Raw genomic sequence first — 26479 nt, forward strand, 5'->3', positions numbered from 1 at the left:
ATTGAATGATTAAATTGGAAGTTTGAATGTAATTATGGTCGGTTGAAGAGAATTTATTGAAATGTGTTGAATGTTAGACGATAAATGTGTAATTTCTTGATTTCATAAATTTTAGGAAAAAAAGAACTTAGTTTGATGTTTACCTCGTGAGGTGTTGTGTATTAAAGCTTTGCTTGTGGAAGTTTCGTTTAGTTTTAGCCACATACAGAAAGTAAGGAAAACTGTTTACAATGGTTGTAGTTAGACGAGTCTTTGCTTCATACCTTCAAAGTTCAAAAGAAAGTATTGCATTGTTATGATGACTGGATTTATGCATTCGTAGCATCCTTTCCGTTGCAGATATTGGTGTAAGATTCTAAGAAAGCAACCACTGTCATGGGTGTGCATCAGAAGCAAAGATGTGACATTGAATTCCTTTGTACAGAAAAAAAATGAACTGATCAACATTCATCGCCGCCTGTTGAACGTTTATGGGGCCAATTCGTTTGATGTCAGCACAAATACGAGATGGGTTCGTCGATTTCAGAGTGGCGACAGAGATGCGAGTGATGAAGTACACTCCAGACTTTTACAACTGAAGCATCATTTTTCGCTGGCAGAAGTGCATTGAGAACGGTGATGACTAAATAGAAAAATAAATTCTGGAGCAAAAAATGTCGCTCGTTATAATAGTCGCTCGTTATAATAGTCTCAATAGTCGCTCGTTATAATAGTCTCAATAGTCGCTCGTTATAATAGTATCAATAGTCGCTCGTTATAATAGTATCATTCCCATTTTTGTAACTCTTATATTATATAATAATATCACTCCCGTCTTTATAACTCTTCAACGTTTTGAGCGTAAAAATTATGAGGCCTTACTTTTTTTGGAAAGTCTCTCATAGTTTATTTTAAAGTAAGCATTAAATTACTGACGCAGTTCTATGATTTCATATGAATATTGGGAGGGGGATGAGGGTGGGTAGGAAACACGTTTACTTAGGATGTTGGCAACCTTCACGTGATTTCTCTCGTAAGTACCCGATATCTTTCTAGTAGGAAATAATTCTAATCAGAAATATATCGAGGAAACCAATGACAACAATAGAATCATCAGATTTATATGAAATGAATGAATTTTTTTTTATCGAGGGTTCAACGTTTATCTGTAACGTTGTACACACGTTTACTCATGCGTTAACATGTAGACACTCAGAGGCCCAACACGTTGTAGTAGAGTACATCGCAAGGAACAGAGGACAAGTAGTAACTCAACTCACTTTTTGTCCGTTGTAACAACAACATTTATTTCAGAGTACTTTACCGAATAAAACGTGATCATGCTCCTTCTCTCTGACCTCTGTCCTCTCGAACGTCCTCTGTCTGTGCATATGTTCTTTTTATAGTATTTTTCTTTTTCCCTACCATGACGTCACTTCACTCACGGCTCGGCATTTGCATGCGCGCGTCCTCGCTCTGTTATATATCAAGGCCTAAGGGCCACTCGAGCATGAGGGTTAGTGAGTGTCAGATAGACTGCGAAACAACACTGATGACATGACTGAACTTATTTACATTAGATTTAGAAAACCGACCATGTTATAGTCAGCTGGGAAGTAGCCCTGCAGTATTGCGTTCGACAGACGGAAAATACTAGAAAAGAAACTTTGTTCATTGAATTTCCATTTTGTTTTAAGCACTGGTAGAGAGAAGAAAGGGTAATTATTCATAGCTGATGAGATGAATATTTGTTGCAAATGTTTTACATGTCGGAGGGGGGCACCATAGATTGAAGCTCAGTCGAGCACCTGCCATGAAAATAACATGAAATACGAATATTAGGGTGGAAACTAGCGAAAAATAAGATTTTTCATCATTTTTTTACACTTTCCTATAAGAAGGTCGTATAGCTGAATTAGTTGTCGGTGCTCTGACATACAAGAGGTCAAATGTTAGATTTCCTCTTTGTGGGTGTCGCCGATTAAAATAGAAGTTTATTTTTAACCGTGGCTAAGTTTACTGATTCTTTTAATTGCACTAATTACGTTGCAATTGATTGATCACGTTTCACTCTATGGACAGGCGACATGTTTTCTCAGTGAGTTGTTTATTTTTAGGAGAAATAATTGTTGTTTCATTATCTCTGCCAAGGAGGTTATGTTTGCGGTCGCGTTTGTTTGTATCTCTGATTGTATACCGCCTAGCGCCCACATCGCTTGACCAATCGTCGCCAAACTTGGTTAAAATATCGGTCGCAGTCTAACCTAGAACTGATTTAATTCTAGGATACCTAAGCCAATGATCAAACTCAGGATTACAGAAAAGGTGAAACTCACACTTTTGATAATAACTTTGGTTTTTGTCTGTCATAGGGACTCTCTATTGTTAGAGAATGGATAGAGAGAGAGAGAGAGAGAGAGAGAGAGAGAAGGGGGGAGAGATGGAAGAGGTGAGTTATAGTGTAGACACGTTGACCGGAAGTCAATATCAGCTGATTTGATTGCGTGTGAGTCATGTGATCAAGTTAGCTGAATCGATGAGATTTGGTTACGACTTGGATGACAGCGGACGGCTTTGCCGTTGTCTCCTCCCCTTCGCTGCGGGTGGTGAACGAACGCTGACGTGGTAGAAATAAGACCTAGAAGAAGAAACCATAGGCCAAATTCACTTTCCACCTTCTGCAAGACATCTGGGGAAGTGAAATAAACTATAGAACCAATTTCTTGTCTTGGTGTGAAATAAATCTTCATCCCCAAAAACAGGTATCAAGTCTCCCTCCCAGACGAGAATTTCCCGATGGACCAACGAAGAAGCAGAGGTATGTGAAAATGCATGTCACACATATTCACACTTAACAGCATATGAACATATGTAATAGAAAGACCACTAGAGATCACACACACAACGACATTGACTCTGGTAAGATAATTAAACACACAATCTTTTATAAATAGACACGTTTTAATATATCATCTCCATTCCAATTTCAACCAATATACAACAAACACTCATTTAATGATATGACACAACATAACACTATTTGGTCTATATTGTAGCCAATGAAGTCTCGCATCCTAAATAAGCTTGTAGGCGAAATTTTGACGAAATTTCAATTTTCGATTGTTCCAAATTTGATATATAGATGCGATGCTCTTTATAATAATAACCATCATGCAATATTCCTGACCAATCAGATAAATAGTTTGTTTGTTTTTAGTTATCAACGCTTCCATAACCTAACTTCCGGAATACTTCATACAATATGGAGAAGTAAAGTCTAGATAAATGTTGACCCATCCTTACGTTGTTAAGTGGATGCATTCAGTTTCACAACTGACCTACTTATACTTTTTTGTTTCATGAGCTAAATGTTATTAATAAAAAGAGGTTTCTGATTCATCGGAGAAACTGATACGAAGATATCTCGATAAGGAAATCAAGAAATGATTTTCGACCTTACAATCACATACAAGACCATTTCTTCCGTCAGCCTGTCTGTCTGTTCCTCATGACACCATGGCTTCATCAAAAGAAACACCTTTCAATGTTCTATTATTTATGTATTCGTAAGCATAAATCCCTGGTGAATGACTTAGATTAAATAGAGGTTCATCTTTATTTTTAATAGATTCGATCGGAGTTATCTCCCTTGGATATGTATTCCCAAATACCTGATAGGAATGTTTGTCATCTTGTTCTGTCCACGCGGAGGCACATTCAAAATGAGACACTACCTCTTATTTGAGCGACTTTAAAAGCAAATGGGCGTCTGCCTGATCAGCTTTTCATCTGAACATTTAGTTTGATTTTTTTTTTTTTTTCAATCCTGATGGCTTTGTCTGTTAGGTATCTTACCTTATTTTAAAGAAAACATTAAATTACTGATTTAATTCTATAATTTCACATGAATATTGGGAGGGAGATGAAACCCTTTCACTTAGGATGTTGGCAACCTTCACGTTGTCCCTCTCGTAAGTACACGATGTCTTTCTAGAAAATAATTCTAACCAGAAATATATCGTGGAAACCAATGCCAAGAATAGAAAAATCAACTCCCAGGACTTGATCAAAAAAAAAAAAAAAAAAAAAAAACAGCTAACGTGTCGCCGTGGGAAGAAAACTTTGACGTAAATACAATTTATATACTTCCTGTTTCTTATATTCTCATTTCCTACCCCGGTCGACAACATATACGTTTTCTTATTATAATAGGAATAATTGTACTTTTTGTTTAGTACTTATTTTTTAGTCATATATACTGTTTATATATTATGTCTTTTAACCTCTATTTATGTCCGTCTACGACAAACTATTAATTTAATATATAAAAAGGCTATATGTCTGTCTGTTTGTCTCCATATCTTCAAACTCTATCTCTTCCAAAACTAGAAGTCGCAGAGCAGCGCCAGAGGTCTCAAATGATTAGATTTTTTTTATGGGCCGTTCTTTTATGGGTTTTTAGCCGATTTAAACAGATTTTCAGGGGTCAAAATAGGTCAAGATTGAAAATAAAATCGTTATATATTTTGTACATTCATTTTAGTTTCAGTTCATATGCGTGTCACGTTGGTACAGTGGTAACGTCACCAGCTTTGAATGCTACAGTTTTGCTTTCGATTTCGATTCTAGCTGATGGCGCCCAAATACTTTCTTTTTTACTTTTGAAATCACGACTCTATAATAATATATACAAAATCTGGACAAATTAAAATATCATATTTAAGCGTATTTTACGACTGGGCACATGCTAGTAAATTAAATGTTATTATGTCCAATTATTTCCTTATTCTAATTTTCACTCCCGATGTACACCTGTGTGATCAACAATGACACCCACAAAAAAGTGAACATACGTCAGCTCTTCATCTGGGCATGGATTTTAAAAACCCTGATGGCTTTGTCTGCAAAGGCATCTTACTGATGCAGTTACTCAACTCTCAGACCTTGGTCAAAGAACCAAACACTTTTGTCAAAGACATTTCTTCATATGGTGTGCTGTCATCGAAAAAGCTTCAATGTAACTATACTTTACATATTCCATGCTAGGTAGAGGACAGGTGCTTCTAAGACAAGGGGAAGAACTTCAGAAGGGAGAATTCCTATATTTTTTTTTTATGGAAATCGCTCCAGACAAGGCATGAAGCCACTTGATGTAAGGAGCTAAATAAATAAATGCTTCAAAAACTTGCCAACGATAAGTGTTAGATGGAATAGATTCTGACCTAGAAAACAGCAATTCTTCCACCTTTGTCAGAAACATTGCTTACAGAATGTGAGGATGAAATAAGAGAAGCGAGGGTTACAAAGTTGCCGAAAGTAAACCCAAGATCCACTTTCTACTCTCCTTACATCAGTAGGAAGGGGCATTCGCTATCTCTGTGGTCCATTCTTGCAGTCTGGTCTCTTCTAGGAATGTTGTAATGTTACTACCCGTAATATTAATTGATATTTAATAATACGAGGAGCGTTCCAAAAGTAATACTGTTGCATAGAGGTCCATATTTAAGAGATAGGATGGGGACATTCATATTGATGAGGGGGATACATTTATACGATTGAGATGATAAGAGAGAGAGAGAGAGAGAGAGAGAGAGAGAGAGAGAGATGACATTTATACAGTTCTTATAACACAGAAGAGGGGAGGAGAGATACATTTCTTGTAAGAGTTACATAAAGTTCATAATAACGATGAGGGAGACAAATTTCATATTAAAGATGTTTCACACATTACCTTTTGCTGTTGAATGATGACACGACACAGTTTTACAAAAACATGATGATAACTTCTTTATTATCAAATCGACCGGTCGAAAGATGATGACGTCAAGGAATTCAAAGTCGTACTACATGATTAAACGCTCTTCCTTCGCTTCTAAAGGGACCCTCTTCTGATCATGTCAGCTCGGTCCAACCGACTCTGTTGACTGTTCGATCCGACTCGACTGCCTCTCTGTCTGACTAATTTGCTAATCCCAGGATATATTAAGAAATTCCCTTTCTATTATGACGTCAAATATGTGGTTCAAAACGTGATGAACTCACGTGGTGAACTCACGTGGCTGACACGTTCACACACATACTTCAGCAACAAAGAATTCTCACTAACCTATTTTTCAACCTAACTTATTTTTGAATATATTTTTAAATTCTATTGTTCATTCTTTTCTAGCTGACTTTTTTTGATTCAATTTCCATAAAAGAATGAACAGTTAATTCTTTTTACAACAGACAATATCTATTTCCAAAACGATAGCCAACTTCCAACATTCCAACATTCCAACTCCAAATTTATTCTGAACCTTGCTTACATAGTTCGAATCTCAGTCCTAATCTCATTTTCCACTTATGTTTTTCTTATTTACAAGAAAAGGGGACCCTTTTCTTTTAACAATGTTTCTTATTTTTTTATTCTGTTTGAATGGATCAGAGAGGATTGCAAATTGCATTGTTATGATGTCTGAACTTATGCATTCATGACCTGAAAGTTTCATCGCTCTATTGTAGATATTGATAGCGTGATGCTCTAAGAAAACAACCGCTGTCATGGACGTGTGTCAGAAGCGGAGATGCGTCATTGAATTCCTGGCAAAGGTGCATTGAGAATATGTAGGAAAATAAATTCTGGAGTACAAAAGGTCGCTCGTTTTAATGGTACCACTCCCGGCCATTTTTAAGTTAGAAAACATATGTTGCAATATTTTGAGAGTAATGGGGTATGATCCCACACAGTCGGAAGATTCTATTTATAAACGATGCTGCTAAGAACTGACGAATCAAATTAATTCACATTCTGCTACCAACCAATCAGAAACCAGAATTGCTTCATAAATATTAAACCTTTTCTGGAGCAATTTCACATGTTCTTTCCCGGGTTTCGACACGGTAAGAATATTTTGTTCTGTGGAACTGTCTACTACAAACAAGTCACCTCCCAGGACTTGTGTGTAACAGCAAACCATCTGAAACTGTTCTGAAACTCAAAATGGCTTACACTCCTAGAACATAGAAGGCTTTAATTTTAGAACTACCCTCGTAATAATACTTAGAGTACCTAAAAATATTGGACAGAACTGTACTAAATTTAGTCAGAAGAGTCCTTGGCATGCTGAGTGTGACGAGTGTTCTCATGACAGGTGAATTTATATTATATTTCTATTAGTCAGTCCATTGCAGTGTTTTTCGGAAACTACTAGGCTTATCTGACTGAAATCTTGTATACCCCTTTGCTATGAGAAGGTGCAGCGAACTAAGGATTGTGGCATCCGTTTTTGAAGATTTAGAAATCAATGTGGATTAGTCACCACAATACCACATTTACTCTAAAAATTTGGCATAAAGCACTCATTGTAAGTCAACGAGATATAAATTTTGCCAGTTTTTAAACAGGCTAAAATCTACTAATAAAACAAGTGAAGCGTGCATGGTGAACAAGACATAAAAAAAATTACTATATCAGCATTTGCCCCACTCCCCCATTTAGGCACAAAAGTCCCCAGGGGACATCAAATCCTGGTGAAAATGAACAAACGGTGCAGTTTTAGGCCTTAACATATGTAAATTTGAGTTCTGCACCATGCAAAAAAGAAATGACTAAGTCCATCATTTGCACCCCCAATTTAGCCTCAAAAGTTCCGAGGCCTTAACATTTAAATTTGAGTCCAGCACCATGCAAAACTGCTAAACAGACATACACAAAAAATTTTGGACAAATATGGTAAAATAGCCCCAAAAATGGAGTACTTTTATTAGCCCTAAAAGAGCCCCTGTGGTACACCGAAGAGTTATCGCGAAAAATAGACAAACAAAATTAGTTACTAGTGCACTTATTGATCTGTGCTGAAATAATAACGTTATTATTTAAAAAGCCATTCTTAACATGGGAGGGGAAGGTGTTTTGTACCTATTCTATACTTCAATTTTACAATTGAATAAAAAAAACATATCATAAAACTTTAATTAAACTTGGAAATACGATTTAAAAAATAGCGTGGATCAGTAAGTGCACTAGCACCCAAGATTATATAGAAATCAGTTAGTTACAACTTTTCAGAAAGTTTTATAAAAATCCAAGGCATCAATTTTTTTTAATAAGCACAAAAGTGTCAATTTTAGCCATTTTAACCTGAAAGGCACCCCTAGGGCAGTAATTATAGTTTCCCCGGAAAATCCATTCTGTTACTTTTTTACTCATATCATGTTTAATGTTTGTACAAAATTTCAAAATACTCGAAGGCATAGTTCTTGAGAAAAGTGCAAACAGACGAACGGAGGAGGGTGAATTTACATTTTGCTGGGGGACCAAAAAATTATTATTATAATAAACTCTTATAAGGTCCAGAAAGACCATAATTAACGATGCTCTAGTCCGTCACCTTACAGATGCTAAACTTCCGACTGACAAACAATATGGACTTAGACAGTCCCGTTCCACAGCAGACATCCTCACTGTAATCTCTGAACGTATATACCATTCACTGGACAAAGCGGGGGAGGACAGAGCGGTAGCTCTAGATATATCTAAGGCTTTTGACAGGGTATGGCATGAGGGTCTCCTCAGGAAAATTAAATCATACGATATCACTGGTAGAATACTTAACATAATTAAATCGTTCTTAGATAAGAGAAAAATCCAGCTTGTCCTCGACGGTCGTACATCTAAACAATATGATATAAATGCGGGAGTGCCTCAGGGATCTATCCTTGGACCTCTATTGTTCCTAATATTTATTAATGACCTCCCCGACAAAACTGCCTCTGAGATGGGTATATATGCTGATGACACCACACTCTATAACAGGCATGACAGGAAAACAAATGAACACATAACTAAAAAAATGGCAAAAACACTAGAGGAAGACCTCCAATCTGTAGTGGAATGGGGACATAAATGTATGGTCACATTCAATGCTGCCAAGACTAAACTGGTTTCCTTCAATAATTACAAGAAACCTTCTCTGCCACCAATAGCAATGGCCAACGACTCCCTATCTGAGAGTACATCTTTCAAACTGCTTGGGCTAATGTTCACAGGAAACATGAGTTGGAACAATTACATTGAAAACATTGCCAGGGCCGCTGCGAAGAAGGTAGGCTCTCTCTATCATGCTAGAAAACTACTGACACCTGAAAGTATCCTGTACCTCTATAAGGCCACCATTCGCCCATGTATGGAGTATTGCTGTCACATTTGGGCTGGTGCATCTGCTGCTAGTCTCTCACTCCTAGACAAGGTTCAAAAGAGAGTCACGAATCTGATAGGCCCTGAACTGGCATCTAAGCTTCAGCCTCTGTCCAATCGTCGCCAAACTTGGTTAAAATATCGGTCGCAGTCTAACCTAGAACTGATTTAATTCTAGGATGCCTAAGCCAATGATCAAACTCAGGATTACAGAAAAGGTGAAACTCACACTTTTGGTAATAACTTTGGTTTTTGTCTGTCATAGGGACTCTCTATTGTTAGAGAATGGATAGAGAGAGAGAGAGAGAGAGAGAGAGAGAGAGAGAGAGAGAGAGAGAGAGAGGGAAGAGGTGAGTTATAGTGTAGACACGTTGACCGGAAGTCAATATCAGCTGATTTGATTGCGTGTGAGTCATGTGATCAAGTTAGCTGAATCGATGAGATTTGGTTACGACTTGGATGACAGCGGACGGCTTTGCCGTTGTCTCCTCCCCTTAGCTGGGGGTGGGAAACGAACGCTGACGTGGTAGAAATAAGACCTAGAAGAAGAAACCATAGGCCAAATTCACTTTCCACCTTCTGCAAGACATCTGGGGAAGTGAAATAAACTATAGAACCAATTTCTTGTCTTGGTGTGAAATAAATCTTCGTCCCCAAAAACAGGTATCGAGTCTCCCTCCCAGACGAGAATTTCCAGATGGACCAACGAAGAAGCAGAGGTATGTGAAAATGCATGTCACACATATTCACACTTAACAGCATATGAACATATGTAATAGAAAGACCACTAGAGATCACACACACAACGACATTGACTCTGGTAAGATAATTAAACACACAATCTTTTATAAATAGACACGTTTTAATATATCATCTCCATTCCAATTTCAACCAATATACAACAAACACTCATTTAATGATATGACACAACATAACACTATTTGGTCTATATTGTAGCCAATGAAGTCTCGCATCCTAAATAAGCTTGTAGGCGAAATTTTGACGAAATTTCAATTTTCGATTGTTCCAAATTTGATATATAGATGCGATGCTCTTTATAATAATAACCATCATGCAATATTCCTGACCAATCAGATAAATAGTTTGTTTGTTTTTAGTTATCAACACTTCCATAACCTAACTTCCGGAATACTTCATACAATATGGAGAAGTAAAGTCTAGATAAATGTTGACCCATCCTTACGTTGTTAAGTGGATGCATTCAGTTTCACAACTGACCTACTTATACTTTTTTGTTTCATGAGCTAAATGTTATTAATAAAAAGAGGTTTCTGATTCATCGGAGAAACTGATACGAAGATATCTCGACAAGGAAATCAAGAAATGATTTTCGACCTTACAATCACATACAAGACCATTTCTTCCGTCAGCCTGTCTGTCTGTTCCTCATGACACCATGGCTTCATCAAAAGAAACACCTTTCAATGTTCTATTATTTATGTATTCGTAAGCATAAATCCCTGGTGAATGACTTAGATTAAATAGAGGTTCATCTTTATTTTTAATAGATTCGATCGGAGTTATCTCCCTTGGATATGTATTCCCAAATACCTGAAAGGAATGTTTGTCATCTTGTTCTGTCCACGCGGAGGCACATTCAAAATGAGACACTACCTCTTATTTGAGCGACTTTAAAAGCAAATGGGCGTCTGCCTGATCAGCTTTTCATCTGAACATTTAGTTTGATTTTTTTTCAATCCTGATGGCTTTGTCTATTAGGTATCTTACCTTATTTTAAAGAAAACATTAAATTACTGATTTAATTCTATAATTTCACATGAATATTGCTTGGGCTAATGTTCACAGGAAACATGAGTTGGAACAATTACATTGAAAACATTGCCAGGGCCGCTGCAAAGAAGGTAGGCTCTCTCTATCGTGCTAGAAAACTACTGACACCTGAAAGTATCCTGTACCTCTATAAGGCCACCATTCGCCCATGTATGGAGTATTGCTGTCACATTTGGGCTGGTGCATCTGCTGCTAGTCTCTCACTCCTAGACAAGGTTCAAAAGAGAGTCACGAATCTGATAGGCCCTGAACTGGCATCTAAGCTTCAGCCTCTGTCCCATCGACGAAACGTTGCATCCCTCTGCCTGTTCTACAAGTATTTTAATGGTGAATGCTCTGATGAACTGCAGACACTTGTGCCCCCACGACGTAGACACTCTCGACAAACCTGATAGCAGCTAAATCCCACCCCAACGCAGTAGAGATCCCTAGATGTAAAATATTTTTCTACTCCAGTAGTTTCTTCCCCAGAACCGCTAGATTCTGGAATTCCATTCCAGGTCCCTGCTTCCCCAACTGTACTGACATGCAGAAGTTCAAGTGTAATGTGAACCGACATCTTGCTGCCCAAATCCCTACTTAGTGCCCCAGTAGTTGCTGCCCCTGATAGTAGCCTCCTACACCAAAGTAACAATGTGCCTTGTTTGGGGTGAAAATGTAATTAAAAAAAAAAGAAAAAAAAAAGAACTATTGGTTAGAATTGCAGACTTTGGCATAAAATGTCCTTGAGGTGTAGGGTGTAATCAAATTAAGAACACAATGTCTAAATAAAGCCATAAATTTTCTCCATAAGACTTAGACTAATAATTATCCTTTTGGGTGACCACAGCTTATTTATATCTCCTGAAATCTCGCATGTTATTGGGTACTGGCAGGACCCGTATACCGGCTTTGCCCGGTGGAAAGATGTCACATTAGGTGTATATACATGAGGAGTCTTTATGTTTAAATTTACTAATGCACCAGCAGTTATCAAGGCCAAAAGCCACTCGATGATGAGTGTTAATATTATAATACCCACTTCACGGATTACAATGAACTTTTCCACTTCCTATAAAGACCGGGAGAATATGCCTCTTAGCATTAGGAACACTTGGCAATTAGAGTGACGTGCAACCTCTCTCTTTATTATGCCTGATGTGGTTTTCTTCTGTGTCTTTCTTCCGGATATTTACCGGTCCATAACAGTTAATGAGATGGCTAGATTGCCAGTTGAATGATGAAGAATATCATGAGATGATTGGAAATGATTAATGGAATGAGCAAAATTTGATTACTTATAGGGACAGTTTATGACAAGTATTTGTTGACATTGGACTTGAAGATGACTGTGCTGTGTGAGAGGGATCCCGTGGTAATATCTTCTATAGATTGGAAGTTTTAGAATTTACTTTTTTTTTTTTTTGCTTTGTTTTAATATTAAAATCTTCAAAGTTGTAATTCTTACCGTCTTTGAGTAATTTATCAAGAGTGGAATGGTCCCAGTATTTGCTCCATGTAGACAGGTAGCGCTTGGCAGAGAATCCTGGTCGGAATTGTCGGTGCAGATTATCAATATTGGTCAACAGCTGGACGTAGTTGTGGTTTCGCTGCTATGAAAATTAAAAACAATGTCAGCAAAAGGCGGGAGTGTTAATTAATAAAAGAAAAAAAGTAAGGAACAAGAAATAAAGAAAGAAAGAAAAAAGGAAGAAAGAAAGAAAGAAAGCAAAAAAGGAAGAAAATAATAAAGACAGAATAAAAGAATGGCATGAAGAAGAAAGTGTAAACGAAGGGAGATATTAAAACAGAAGAAGAGAGAAAGAAAAGAAAGTATCAAAGACGGGGAAAATGGAAAGAAAAAGCAATGAAGAAAAAGAAAAATGTAAGAAAAATACGAAAAAAGAAGGAAAGAACAAATAAATTTAAAAAGTAAAAGAAGAAAGAAAAAAAGAAAAACAAATATAGATAGGCTAACATTTAAAAATTAAAATATTAACTTTAAAATGAGTTACGTCTATAATTACACTAGAATGATACCAGTCCCAGTATGAGCAAAAATAATTTCCCAAACACAGCAGTTTTGCACAATTTTTATCTCCCCTTGCGAAAATTAATATGAAGATATAATACTAAACCTTATGTCTAGAGTCCTTAATGCAATTTGGATCAAAATCCATTACATAATAATGATTCTAAAAGATGTATCAAACGTAAGCTTAAGAAGGGGGGTAAGAAGAAATTGAAATTCAAGGAATATTGTTTAATTGTTGAATATGGATAAAATTTAATGTAAATTTGAGATATTTGAATTTTCAAATTAGATTTTATGCCCATAATGTACCCTGTAAAAATCTCTTTAAAATATTCCAAAGAAATTAGGATTTGAGGATTTTTTTTTATTAATTAATGTCTAATAGCTAGTGTTAAATTTTCACAAAGATCGGAAGCATACGAATTTTATCGACGGTTTCCACTCCCCCTTTGCTTTCTTAACTTAAAACTAAATAAAACTATCTATAACCCACGTTTAGACCCATTACGGCTAGCAGCTGCATACCTAATTTTATAATGATGAGTTCATTAGTGTAAGATTGGATTCTTGTAAGTAAAAAAAAAATATTCGAGCTGAGATCGAAATTGAAATCTAAAGGCAGTGAGTCAAGTACGATAATCATTAGGCCAGCTTGACACGATCTTTAAAAAGTATTTTCAAACCTACTTATTCTTAACATAATGTGAACGATTTGCCATGCGCAGTCGTGAAACAGCAAACAGATAACAATCCGATGACTCTCACATACCATTATTTCAATTTTGACCCTTAGCAGCCCTTTTTTCCGAATGAAAACCGATTAAAAGGTTTTCCACATTTCTGAATACCCTATATACCCATAATTTCAAGTCTGTAGATAGAAAATTCGTTAAGTATATAGGTTGAAAATTGTTCACCCACACGCACGCACATTCTTACTTTTATAGATGTATAGATGGAGACGATTCCAATATTTTTTCACGATTCCGATACAATTACCAATTCTGTCCAAAATTCTTGACTCTGATACGATTACCGATTCCGGTTCCTTATTAATATCTAAATATTTAATTATAAAATGGTTATTTTATCCCGATTACCGTAAAAACAAATCTTAAATGTACACATATGTTATCAAATGTGAAACAAATTTGTGAGAGGATGATCTATAGATGATCTATATTTACTAATCCTTCAAAATCAATAAATATTCATTATTTTATCATTATTACCAGCAATGGAAGATTTTTTTAAAATAAAATCAAATTTAAAAAATCATAATTAAAGGAATCGTTTCCGGCAACAGAAAATAGACACATTTTTTCCCCTCGATTCCAATACCGATTTCAGTACCCCCAAAAAATATAATAAATTTATATCTTAAAATATTGCAGCATAAGGAATTTTTTTTTTAATTCAATTTATAACATTACATAATCAATTCTTAATGCTGCAATATTTTAAGTTATAAATTTAGGATTTGTTTCACTTTACACATAGATTCGAAAAAGTTGTCAAAAAACAAATATATAACAAATAAATGTTATCAAAGGCAAGATAAGTTACTTTTCTACCAAACTGGATAATTTTTTAGTGTTTTTATTCAATGTAACATGTTTATTCAGCACGAAAACATACAGTGTTTACCGATGTATTGGAAATTTCAAAATGGCGCCCGACTCTCTCTCTTTAACACGGTAAGTTTGGGAAAAGGTGTTATAAATAAAAAAAACTAGACAAAATACTGTTAGAAAGTCACTCAATATATGTTACCGTGACATAGGTTGACATATATTCGGTGGGTTTTTATATGTATAGTAATACAAACCCTAAATTTATTATACTTTTTACTAGAATATCTTGTCCCTTTTCTTTTCCAGTTTTAACAACTAGTCCTTTACTTTTCCATGTTTAAGCTTAACCATATTACTTTTCATGCTCACATTTTTCTATTGTAATGTCATATACGTCACTATTAGAGGGTGTTAAAATTGTCGAAATTTGCTCAAAGTTTCAAGATAACAATTTCAATTCTACTCCGCCTTATTCCCAACCAAAGCAGCACTCATCCTAGGCGGGTTGAACCAACTTCTTCCAAAGTAGGAAGTTTCATGGGAATATCAAAACCATATGCGGTCCCCAGTCGCTTGTATATCCTTGTCAGAGGAGAGGACTACGTTAGGCTTTTGCAGTTCTTGCAGGGAGGTGCCGGGGTCCTCCTACATACAGCGCCTCATATTCTCAAATCAGAAAAAGATGTTTTGTAACTATTTTGTACTTTCACCTAACAATTAAATAAGCTTCTTTCTTAGAACTGCACGCCTATTGAACTCTGTTCCGTCTGCCTGCTTCCCACCTGACTACAACTTGGATGTCTTCAAGTCCAACGTTAACAAATTCCTAATGAACCGCCCCCTTAAGTAAACACTTCATCAAATCTCCACACTAGCGTAATGTACTTGCAATAACCCTTATCCCTGAGTGGCTTCCAGGCTTTGATAAGTGGTTATCACTATGTAAAAAAAAAAAAATAAAATAAAATAAAAAGATGCTGTAAAAATTGAAATTAACTTGAGAATCCAATCTAAAAATAGCACTGTTCGTATTCTGCATAAGTACCCATTGCTTTTCGAATAAATATCACTGATGATGATCATCATCGTCATAATTCATTCATTTATTCAAGTCCAGACATTTTTTTTTTCAAATGGTGGGCAAAAATTTCTATTGTCCTTTGTTTTCCTAATAAATACGGTTATTTACATCCACTTTAAAAGATTTCCGATCTTTGAATGGAGTCTCTGTCATGGCAACCAATGAATACTTTACCTAAATCCTTACTTTGGTCCCCTGACAAAAGGAGGGTGAAACTGTAAATTCACCCTTGTTCGTTTGTCCGTTCGTCTGTCCGCATTTTTCTCAATAACTATGCATTGGAATTTTTTTGAAATTTTGCACAAACATTAAACATGATATGAATAAAAATGTAATAAAATGGATTTTCCAGGAAAACTCCGGTTGCCCTGCTAGGGGTCCCTTTAGGGGTAGAATGGCTAAAATTGACACTTTTGTGTTTATTAAAAATAAAATTGATGCCTTGGATTTTTATCAAACTTTCAAAAGTTTTAACTAACTGATTTCTATATAATTTTGTTTGTCTATACTTCACGATAACTCTTCGGTGTGCCACAAGGGCTCTTTTAGAGTGAATAAAAATAAAAACACTCTATTTTTGGAACTATTTTACCATATTTGTCCAAAATTTTCTGTGTATGTCTATTTAGCAGTTTTGCATGGTGCTGCACTCAAATTTACATATGTTAAGGCCTTGGGGACTTTTGGGGCTAAATGGGGGGGACAAATGATGGACTTAGTGATTTCTTTCTTTTTCATGGTGCAGAACTCAAATTTACATATTTTAAGGCCTAAAACTGCACTGTTTGTTCATTTTCACCAGGATTTGATGTTCCCTGGTTACTTTTGGAGCTAAATGGAGGGGGGGGCAAATGCTGAACTTAGTCATTTTTTTAATGTCTCATTCACTGTGCGCTCACGAGGGACCATACATGCTTCAGTTGTTTTACAAGGAAGTCACCACTTATCAAAGACCGAAGGCCACTCGAGGATAAGTGTTAATGAATGTAAGGTAGTAGTTTAGTGATTGTTAATGGTGTAGATTGGGTAGAACTTGATTATTTAAGGGGATGACTCAACAAGAACTTGTTTACATTGGACTTGAAGGCTACCATATTGTAGTCAGCCGGAAAGCAAGTCAGCAGAACAAAGTTTCACAGGAGGGTAGTTCTAGGAAAGAAACTTTGTCCATGGAATCTGTCTTTAGATTTAGGTACAGATAGAGAATGGGAGGGAAATTGTTGAAAGCGGTTGTGGGTAATTGAGTATTTTTGTGAAAGCTTGGCAGGGGGGGGGCATAAATTGAGGCTGAGATGAGTACTTGCCATAAAAATAAGGACAAAGCAGAGACAGGCTCACAACATCTCTTCCATGAGAAAGAGGTTGCAGGGAAGAGAAAATGGCATCACCTACTAGTTTTCGAAGTCGGTTTTAAACTTTGCCGAGCAGCTCCTGCACAGATGTGCCAAAATTTGTATGAAAACCAATGTAAGGTATTTCCCCGATTCAAGTTTGAAGTAATTTTCTTTGTTTTTGTTTTCTTGGGTCACTGCTATTAATTGACGCTATTAAGAGAGGAGGGGGGGGTAAAGGTAAAAGAGAATGTAATAAAAGTGAGAAGTCCAGACATTTTTTTCAAGGGGGATAGAAAGGAAGGAAGGAGGAAATAAATCTTAAGGCGGAGAAGGTAGGAAGGTAAGAAAGAAAAGAGGAGAAAGTTGAAAAGGCGTTAGGAGAAGCAAGGAGGAAGTGGGTTAAACAGAAAGGAAAAAGGATGAATAGAAGGAAGTTGAGAAGAAAAGGAGGAAGAGAGAGGGGAAATGGCGTGAAAGAAAGGAAGATAGAAAATGAAGGAAGGGAGAAATGAATGGAAGGAAGTCAGGAAGAAAGAGAGAGTACAAAGCAAGAGAAGATGAAATAAGGTGGGGGGGAAGAGAGGAAGGAAAGAAGGAATGGATGGAAGGAAGTGAAAAAGAAAATAAAGAGGAGAGAGTGTAAAGGAAGCAGGATGGAAGGAAGTGAAAAAGAAAATAAAGAGGAGAGAGTGTAAAGGAAGCAGGAATGTAAGGAAGCAACGGAACAAAGAAAGAAAGGGAACCCAAATGGAAGGAAGGAAGAAAGAGAGGGATAAATGACGAAAGAGATGAAAAGAAAAAATGAAGGGGGAATAAATGGAAGCAATTGAAGAAAAAGGAAAAAGTGCGAATGGGGGAAAGGAAGGAAGCAGGAAATGAATAGAAGTTGAGAATGAAATGAGGGGCAGGGGGGGGGAAGAAGAGAAGGATGAAAGGAAGTGGAGGAGGAAGGCAGGACGATAGGAAAGAAAGGAAGAAACTGTGTGTGAAAGAAACATCGAATTCAAAATCAATGTGATTCTTCTCCTAAACAGTTATCGGAGACTAACGAGCTGTCAATCCGAAGCGAAATAGTTTTAAAATGTCCGTTCCAAATATTTTCAACAGAAACAGCGAGAAACTGGCTTTCATTTTTAGCGGCTTTTTGATACGCTTATCACTTGGGATATTTAAACAGCTGACGTGAGTTTATCCTAAATAGGTATCTCAATAGTAAGAAACTTGGGAATATATATATATCAAAGAACCTACTGTTGATTTTATATGTCTGGTCTTTCTGCTTGTTAAAATTAAGAAGTCAAGTATCATGATCAATTTTGCTTTAAATAAAAAAAAACATTCACTTTGAATGCGCACCTGTTATATCAAAGAACATACTATTGATTTTATATGCTGGTCCTTTCTGCTTGTGTGGTAATAAAACTTCCCAAATGCACATGTGATATTAGGCTGTATAAGGTGTTAATTTTGATCAAAATCGACTGTTCCTTCTTTCATTTGATTTTTTTTTTAATCGATTATTGATACTTATCGAAGACATTTCGATACAAAATCTACCTAAGAACACTGTCGGAGCACTGCCAGAAGACTGTTATATACATAAAGTACATTCGTGTGAAATTTCATAAAAATCCCCCAGCCGTTTCGGAGTTCATAGGGAAGCAACTCACACACAAAAGACAAAGTTATATATATATATATGTTTTATTTTTTTATTGCCGTTTTATCTGCTTAGTTACACATGTTTCGGTTACCGAATCGTCCAGTAACTTCATCAGACATTACAGACATTATATCTTCTTTTATTGAACACTCTTAATAACCTTGTTAAATTCATTAGTTATTACTCTTGAATACATTTAACCTGGTGTGTGTAATATATATGTGTGTGTGTGTGTGTGTGTGTGTGTGTGTTTTAACAAAAACCAAGAGGTCAAAGAATGGGTTGATAGCAACAAATAGTGTATTTCATCGTTAGTTACAATTGTTTCAAGGCTATTTGAACAAATCCAAACATCATGTCGTTTGAAATATTTCACACGAACAGACTTTCTTCAGACTTATTGAATAAAAAACACTTTAACAATAAAACATTATGGAAACCATTTCCCTTATAAGGAAAGGAAAACAAGCAAAAAATATTTTACCTATATCGCATCCTTGCGAAGTATTTTTTTTTTAATGTTCAATCAATTATGAAAAATAAAAATTTTAAATGCAGCAGCAGCACGTACCTGATTCCGACACTACAAAATAGACTAAAATAATTGTTTGCGGATATTTACCTGATTCAGAAAGAAAAAATAGACAAAAAAAATGTTTGTGGATATTTAACTGCTTCAGAAAGAAAAAATAAACAAAAAAAAATGTTTGTGGATATTTACCTAATTCAGAAAGAAAAAATAGACAAAAAAATGTTTGTCGATATTTACCTGATTCCCAAACGCCAAAATAGACTGAGCAAATTCATCAACAGTTCGGCGATCAACATCCAATGGTTCTCTATTTTGTTTTTCTTCTTGCTCCTCGATTCCAATCGACAGCTGTCCATTGTCTTCTTTCAGACAAACACCGTCCCACCTCCTGTTCTTATTGGCAAGGTCCTCCGAAAATAACAGAAGCGCACCCTTTCTAGTAGTAAACGTCTTTGGCAAGATTATTTCCTTATTTGCAATGGGGACGGCGGAGGCATTATTGTTATGTTTAGATATTGAAATCGGGTGTTTGATTGGAGGTAGCTTTGGAGGATTTCGGAGAGATGACAACTGAAAATCTTTTTTCGACTTTTCCACCCAATTGAAATAATCCTTGATAAAAAAAAAAAAAGAGAAAAAAATGCCAAATTAAAATCTCCAATATCAAATTTAAACTTTTGAGCACTAATTGTATCTTGACACAACACACCAGAGTAAAAAATAATCACAAAAATACTAGGAATTAAATGCTTTGAGCAATGTTAGTAAAGTACTTGAGTATGTTAATTTCTATTTTGGTACTTATGCAGAATACGGACCGTACTGAAATAATAACGTTATTATTTAGAAACCCATTCTTAACATGGGGAGAGGGTAACTATTCTATATCTCCACCTAAAATTTGATAAATAAAAGATACCGTAAACTTGAATATAACTTGAAAACCCTACCTAAAAAATATCAATGCTATATTTGGAGTTATTTGTAGGGGAAAATAAGTTAACTCTGTTATATATGTTGTAGACAGACTACTTTTCATTGTGTCAAAAAATCTTTCTTTTTTTTTTTTTTTAATGTTTTCCCATGAAGAGATATACTTAAATATTTGAAGAAATGAAATGTGAGGGGTGTACTCACTTTTGTGATACACTGTGTGTATATATATATATATATATATATATATATATATATATATATATATATATATATATATATATATATATATATATATATATATAACTACTTAATTTACTTTTACTCACATAAAATTAATATACGAAAGTATAGATTTATGCGTAAACTTTAAGTATTTACTTCAAAAGTGCTCAATAGCCATGACCCGTTGGATCAGTATGTTATATTACCTATGGAATTAATATATGAGCGTGACATTTGTGACGTAAAGAAAATAGTTTTTGTAACATAACAGAAACATTTCTATGAAGATATGTTTGCTGCAAAGCTAGAAATTAAAACATGAACCGATAGCTATTACGTGAGGGGTGTACTCACTTTTGTGATACACTGTATATATATATATATTTTTTTTTTTTCATTTTTCTTCCTTTGAAGATTGTAATGCTGGATATGGGGCAGCCAAACCAGCTGCCAACATTGCCCTGCTTTTTATTGAAACCAACCGAGAGCTCTTTTTAGTATTCTTGCTGTTCCCTTAAGTGCAATTGTCTGGATCTCTTTTGCACTTGGTTCACCAGGAATATTAGTAAGGTAGGACTTCAGGTTCTTCTTCATAAGCCCTGTAGCACCTATGATAACTGGTATGATTGATATGTGTATGCGTGTGTGTGTGTGTTTATGGAAAAATATGTTTCTTCAATTATATTTCACCTTTCATTTATACCAATCCTTTAATTTATGAAGCTCAGTGTAACTACAGAGCATATAAAAATAAATGACAAAAGACTATATTCCAAATTTCAAGGTGTTGACCATCTTAACGTTTATTTCTTTAAGTATGTTGAAATGTTTCATTCTTGATAACACCTGTTTCGTAGCGCAGAATCATTCATGTAATTATTATGTCAAAATTCAAAAATTGGCATATAAGTACATGAATGATTCTGCGCTATGAAACAGGTGTTGTCAAGAATTGAACACCTCAACATAGTTAAAGAAATAAACGGTAAGATGGTCAACATTTTGAAATTTGAAATATAGTCTTTTATCATTTACATACATACATATATATATATATATATATATATATATATATATATATATATATTTAAAGGAGATTAGAACAATAGTATAAAGAGCTGAGTGTATTTCAATGTAACAGTGAAATTACTAGTTTAATTAAAATACAGGAAAGAGAAAGTGCTCGTTGTAATTTAGATATATAATAAGCTCGATAGGTAAATATCCTAGAGCTAATTCAATACTTTTACTTTTTACTTTTAATGCTAGGTTTATTTATGGTGTCTTTTAAATTTAATAAAACCCCCTCAAAATTTGCTGACGAGGAGACCTTGCTTATTAAAAAACTATATGTAATAATTATTGTCCGTAACTTGATGTCTACCACAATAAAAAGCACTGTTTTCCGAAACGATCGTACAGATAATTGATTTTGTTGTTGTTCCTTCTTATGAAACGGATTTTTAATTTAATTATAATTTGATTTTTAAATTTTAAATTATCAATCACATTAGTTTATATATATATATATATATATATATATATATATATATATATATATATATATATATATATATATATATAAACGAGATAAGACACTGATAGAATTCAGATGAAAATCCTGATAGATATCACTTTCTCCCATGGGCCTATTTTCTGCCCACCCGGATTTGTAACCCCGAATGACATTGGACTCCTTCCGATAATGGACTACCCAGGTTTTATCAACTTCTCTTTTCGTATAATTTTCTCCATACAATTATCCACAACCACTCAAAAACTATTTTCAATAATTGTGCTGAAAAGCAAAATAGCGTCCATTCGCAGCTGAACATTTTGCTAACTGCATTTCATTTCCTCTGATGATATAAGCCATTGTTGAAAATCCATGGATTAAGGAAATTAAAATAACCCCTTCTATATAGTCCTTTGTCAAGCAATAAATTCTTAAATCGAATATATGCCTCTATATGTTGTTTTTTTTTTTCAGAATTTAAAATTAAACCACGAAGCATATATATATATATATATATATATATATATATATATATATATATATATATATATATATATATATATGTATTGCTTCAAGCCGGAGATTGAAATTCGACCGTCGAGCTGACAATCTGCACCTCTGTCTTTGCGCAATCCTCCAGCACCGACCCAATGTAAGCGAAATATAGATGTGAACAATGTAAATATTTTTCAGCGAGCCTGAGAACTCGAATTAATTTATACCTAATGAGAAATGTCTTATGTTAGTGGCTTGGCAAGGCCACAGGGGAGACAACCAAGCAATTCAAAGCAAAATTCATCCCAAAGCAGCGGAAATAGAGCTGGGGTTCCTAGGACACTATATAGATAAATGTATGCTAATTTGGACATAATTTATTTATAATTTATTGCTTTGAAAATATAGGTACTTTTTAATTAATTGTCATAAAAATTTAACCATAGAATAGTATTATAATCTCCTAAAAGCCTGCAAATTTTTATGTAGTTTCGACCCATAGAACCAAAGATATAAACATTTCAGTATTCAATTTGGCGACGAGTATAGATATATCTATATATAGATATACCACTTGGGGGGGGGGGCACAATTTTATAAGTTCGAAATCTCAGCAACTACTAATCAGAATTTAACAAATAAAGGCTCGTTGGAAACAATGGAAAATAATGGGCTATGTGACATTTGCCCTTAAGGTCGCACATTATTGTATCAAGAAGAGGGGGACCGCTTTTCTATATTAATTTAACGTCAAATGAGCACTCACTTTATGGCCACTTTTAATATAAAATGGACGTTCATTTTACGTTACATTAATATAGAAAAATGATCCTCCATTTCATAATGTTTTCATATTTTGGAAACTACTCGTTTCCTGGGATTTTTACTGTTATTTTCGTTTTCAGCACCCTCGAAAACGTTTACTGGTGGTAATTTTAAAGGATTTTTCGTGGGTGGAAAGATACTGTACTTCAATTATAGTCATTTATTTTCCTAGTTTTGCATATGAATTACAAAATATCTTTCCCCCAAAACTCTGGTCTTGATGGAGGGGAGACAAAAACTTGCTGCTATGGTTTCAAATGATCTGAAATAACAGCAAGGGGAGACTTGATTCCAAATATTTCTCATAACTTTAGTTTTCATACATAAAGTAAATTTCACAGTGTATAAAGATGATTTGATACTGGTGATATTTATAATCGTACCTTATTTCCAAAATAAGGAAGATATAAACATATGAGAAATATTTGGAATCAAGTCTCCCCTTGCTGTTATTTTAGATCATTTCAAACCATAAACGATAATACGGTTAACTTAGCATCTTCATCTTGAAGATCTTGTTTCTTAGGAAATCGCCCATATTTTATTTTGGACGTAAACAAATAATACTTTTAATTTTTTTGTTTTTGTTTTTTGTTTGTTTGTTTGTTTGTTTGTTTTATTTTAACAGTAATGTATGGACATGCAGAGAGGTAGAGCCTCGAAACATGTATGTCCGTAGAGTACTGTTTTAAAAAATAATAAATAAATAAATAAATTTTATATATATATATATATATATATATATATATATATATATATATATATATATATATATATATATACGAGCAAACAGTTAATAAAACATGTTAAAAAAACACTTTGAAATGAGTTAAAACCATATTTAATCTGTATTGAATATATATTAGTGATGGGACGATTCCAACGAAATTCCCGATTCTGATACAATTACGATTCCGATTCTTTGTAAATCTCTAAATATTTTACTATAAAGTTGTTATTTTGCCCCGATTACTGTAAAAACACATCTTAAATGTGCATATATTTTTTAAAACGTAAAAACACACTTTATATATATATATATATATATATATATATATATATATATATATATATATATATATATATATTAAATTTATTTATACAAACATTAATGGCTACATATGTGCATACATGTTTCTGTAATCACCCGCGTTGGGGGATTACGTCTTCAGGACAAGAATTACCGTCGAAACTGATATTTCAACCAAATACATTTTCCTATTTCGTTTGTCAAGTTAGAATGTAACCTGGGTGAGAGTCATAAAACGGTAAGAGGACAAGTGAGGTCTTTGAAAATAATAAACATCTTTTTCATTTCCCTTTCCCCTTATCCAATTGAGCACTCTTTTGGTAGGCACATGTTGTTTCATTGGATGTACTTCTAGGAAACTAAACTCTACTGGCTATATATACATATATATATATATATATATATATATGTATATATATATATATATATATATATATATATATAATTGTAGGATTTCTAGTTAAATTCTGTGAAGTTAAAATATAGCATTTTTTGACAAAATATTTATTGTTTGAAACAAGAAATAAACCAATATTGTATATAAAACTAATCTTCATCACTATTCCCTGGACACTATTCGAATCGTGCAACTCGGAATGCATATCCTTTTCTTGGTTGACTCAATTCTCGCGTTGGATCACTTTAAACTATTGATGTCCTTATGTTCTTTTCAAAAAATATTTTAAAACTAATTATCAAAATATGTGTAAAAATAGCAAGATTCATGATGATTCATAATGATTATTTTGCTAAATACATTTCCTCTGAAGATATGAGCCATGCATTGAAAACCCATGCATTAAGGAAATAACTTTAAATTTCTTGTATCCCTTGTTTCAAACAATAATCTTTTGTTGAAAAAAAATCCATACTTTTACTTCACAGAATTTAACTATAAATCCTACAATTTTTATTTTGCTCTATCTTGTAGATTGAGCTATTTTATTTGGCTGGGATTTTCTCATAAAAATATTCCTCTCAACAATATTTTATAAGAATGCAAACCACAAGATTAATTAATCTGTGATTTAACTCATTTCATTGTTCGAATATATATATATATATATATATATATATATATATATATATATATATATATATATATGTGCTTTTTTTGCATATATATATATATATATATATATATATATATATATATATATATATATATATATATGCAAAAAAAAGCAGGCTCCTTCAGTCTTTGACAGACTATAGATACCCACAAAGGGGTGCCTGCGCGGGAAGTTTTTGTGATAGGAGGTGTGCAATCTCCAACCACATTTCTCCTGAGACGACATTGTTAAATACCAGTGGCAAGTAAAGTACAGGACGGCTGGAAACAAATACCAAGTTAAGTGAAGAGCACATACAGCGCCTAGAATTCCTAAATGGTCACCCATCTGATACTAACCAGGCCCAACATTGCTTAATTTCGGTGATCTGACGAGAACCAGTGTGTCGATGCGATTATGTCGTACAGCATATTATATATATATATATATATTTGTCTTTACATAAACAGTACTTTGTTGCTACACAATAATGAGCATGTTTCAGTCTATTAGTATTTACTAACTAGATACCTCATCAGGCAACAACCTTTATTTTCGAAAACGGAATTCTAAATGAAGGGCGAAAGTTTATCCTCAGCAAAAGAAGTTTTTTTTTTATCATGAGTGTGTAGATTCAGCTTCGGGGAGAGCGGGGTTGAATTGGGTGCGAATTTGTTAGTTTATTCATTCTCGTATCTGTTTATTTACTTATTAATCGGTGACTTTATTCATTTTCGTGTTGGTGTTAGGGCGTTAGAGTTTGTTGGTTGAGGGGATTTAGTTCTAAATCTAGAGCTATACAGGTGTTATCTAAAACAAGTGAGAGGCTCGTTCGTCCATGTCAAGGGTCAGTGTGTCATAAAATTCCCTTTTTTAAAGTTTATTTCAATTTAATATGCTTATCTCTGAGAAGAGGTTAGGAATTTACCCAGGTCTGTTGAATTTTGTTTGGGCTTCCAGTGAACGGTTGAAGGGAGGGAAGGGGGTTAGAGGCGTAAAAAGAGAAAGGAGGTGGTAGGGGGAGATGGAATAAGGAAGAGGAAATAAGAACAGAAGAGAAGGTGGCATCATTTAATAGCTTTGTTTTATCTTACTTAAACAAAATCGGTTTCTTTTGGACCTCCTCAATATTAATTTCTATTTCGTTTGTTCATGTAATGTTGATTCATTAATTTGTGTATTAGTAAATTTATTAAAGACTTTTTTAATGATGGCAATTGCAAAACTCAGGGTATA

General features: G+C 34.4%; 1 protein-coding gene across 3 annotated transcripts in view; it reads right to left on the reverse strand.

Moving 5' to 3' along the window:
- Window positions 1–26479, reverse strand: part of LOC145254825 (uncharacterized) — a 597176-nt gene that overhangs the window by 518943 nt on the left and 51754 nt on the right. For all 3 annotated transcript variants that reach the window (XM_080113655.1, XM_080113654.1, XM_080113653.1), the window contains exons 3-4: window positions 19405–19779; window positions 12417–12561 (exon numbers count right to left, since the gene is read on the reverse strand). In XM_080113655.1, coding sequence (XP_079969781.1) covers window positions 12417–12561; window positions 19405–19779 — 520 coding nt within the window. The remainder of the gene's footprint in view (window positions 1–12416; window positions 12562–19404; window positions 19780–26479) is intronic.

Source organism: Euprymna scolopes, chromosome 30 (genome assembly GCF_053919585.1).
Source record: "Euprymna scolopes isolate OS-2025 chromosome 30, ASM5391958v1, whole genome shotgun sequence".
Taxonomy (NCBI): Eukaryota; Metazoa; Mollusca; class Cephalopoda; order Sepiida; family Sepiolidae; genus Euprymna; species Euprymna scolopes.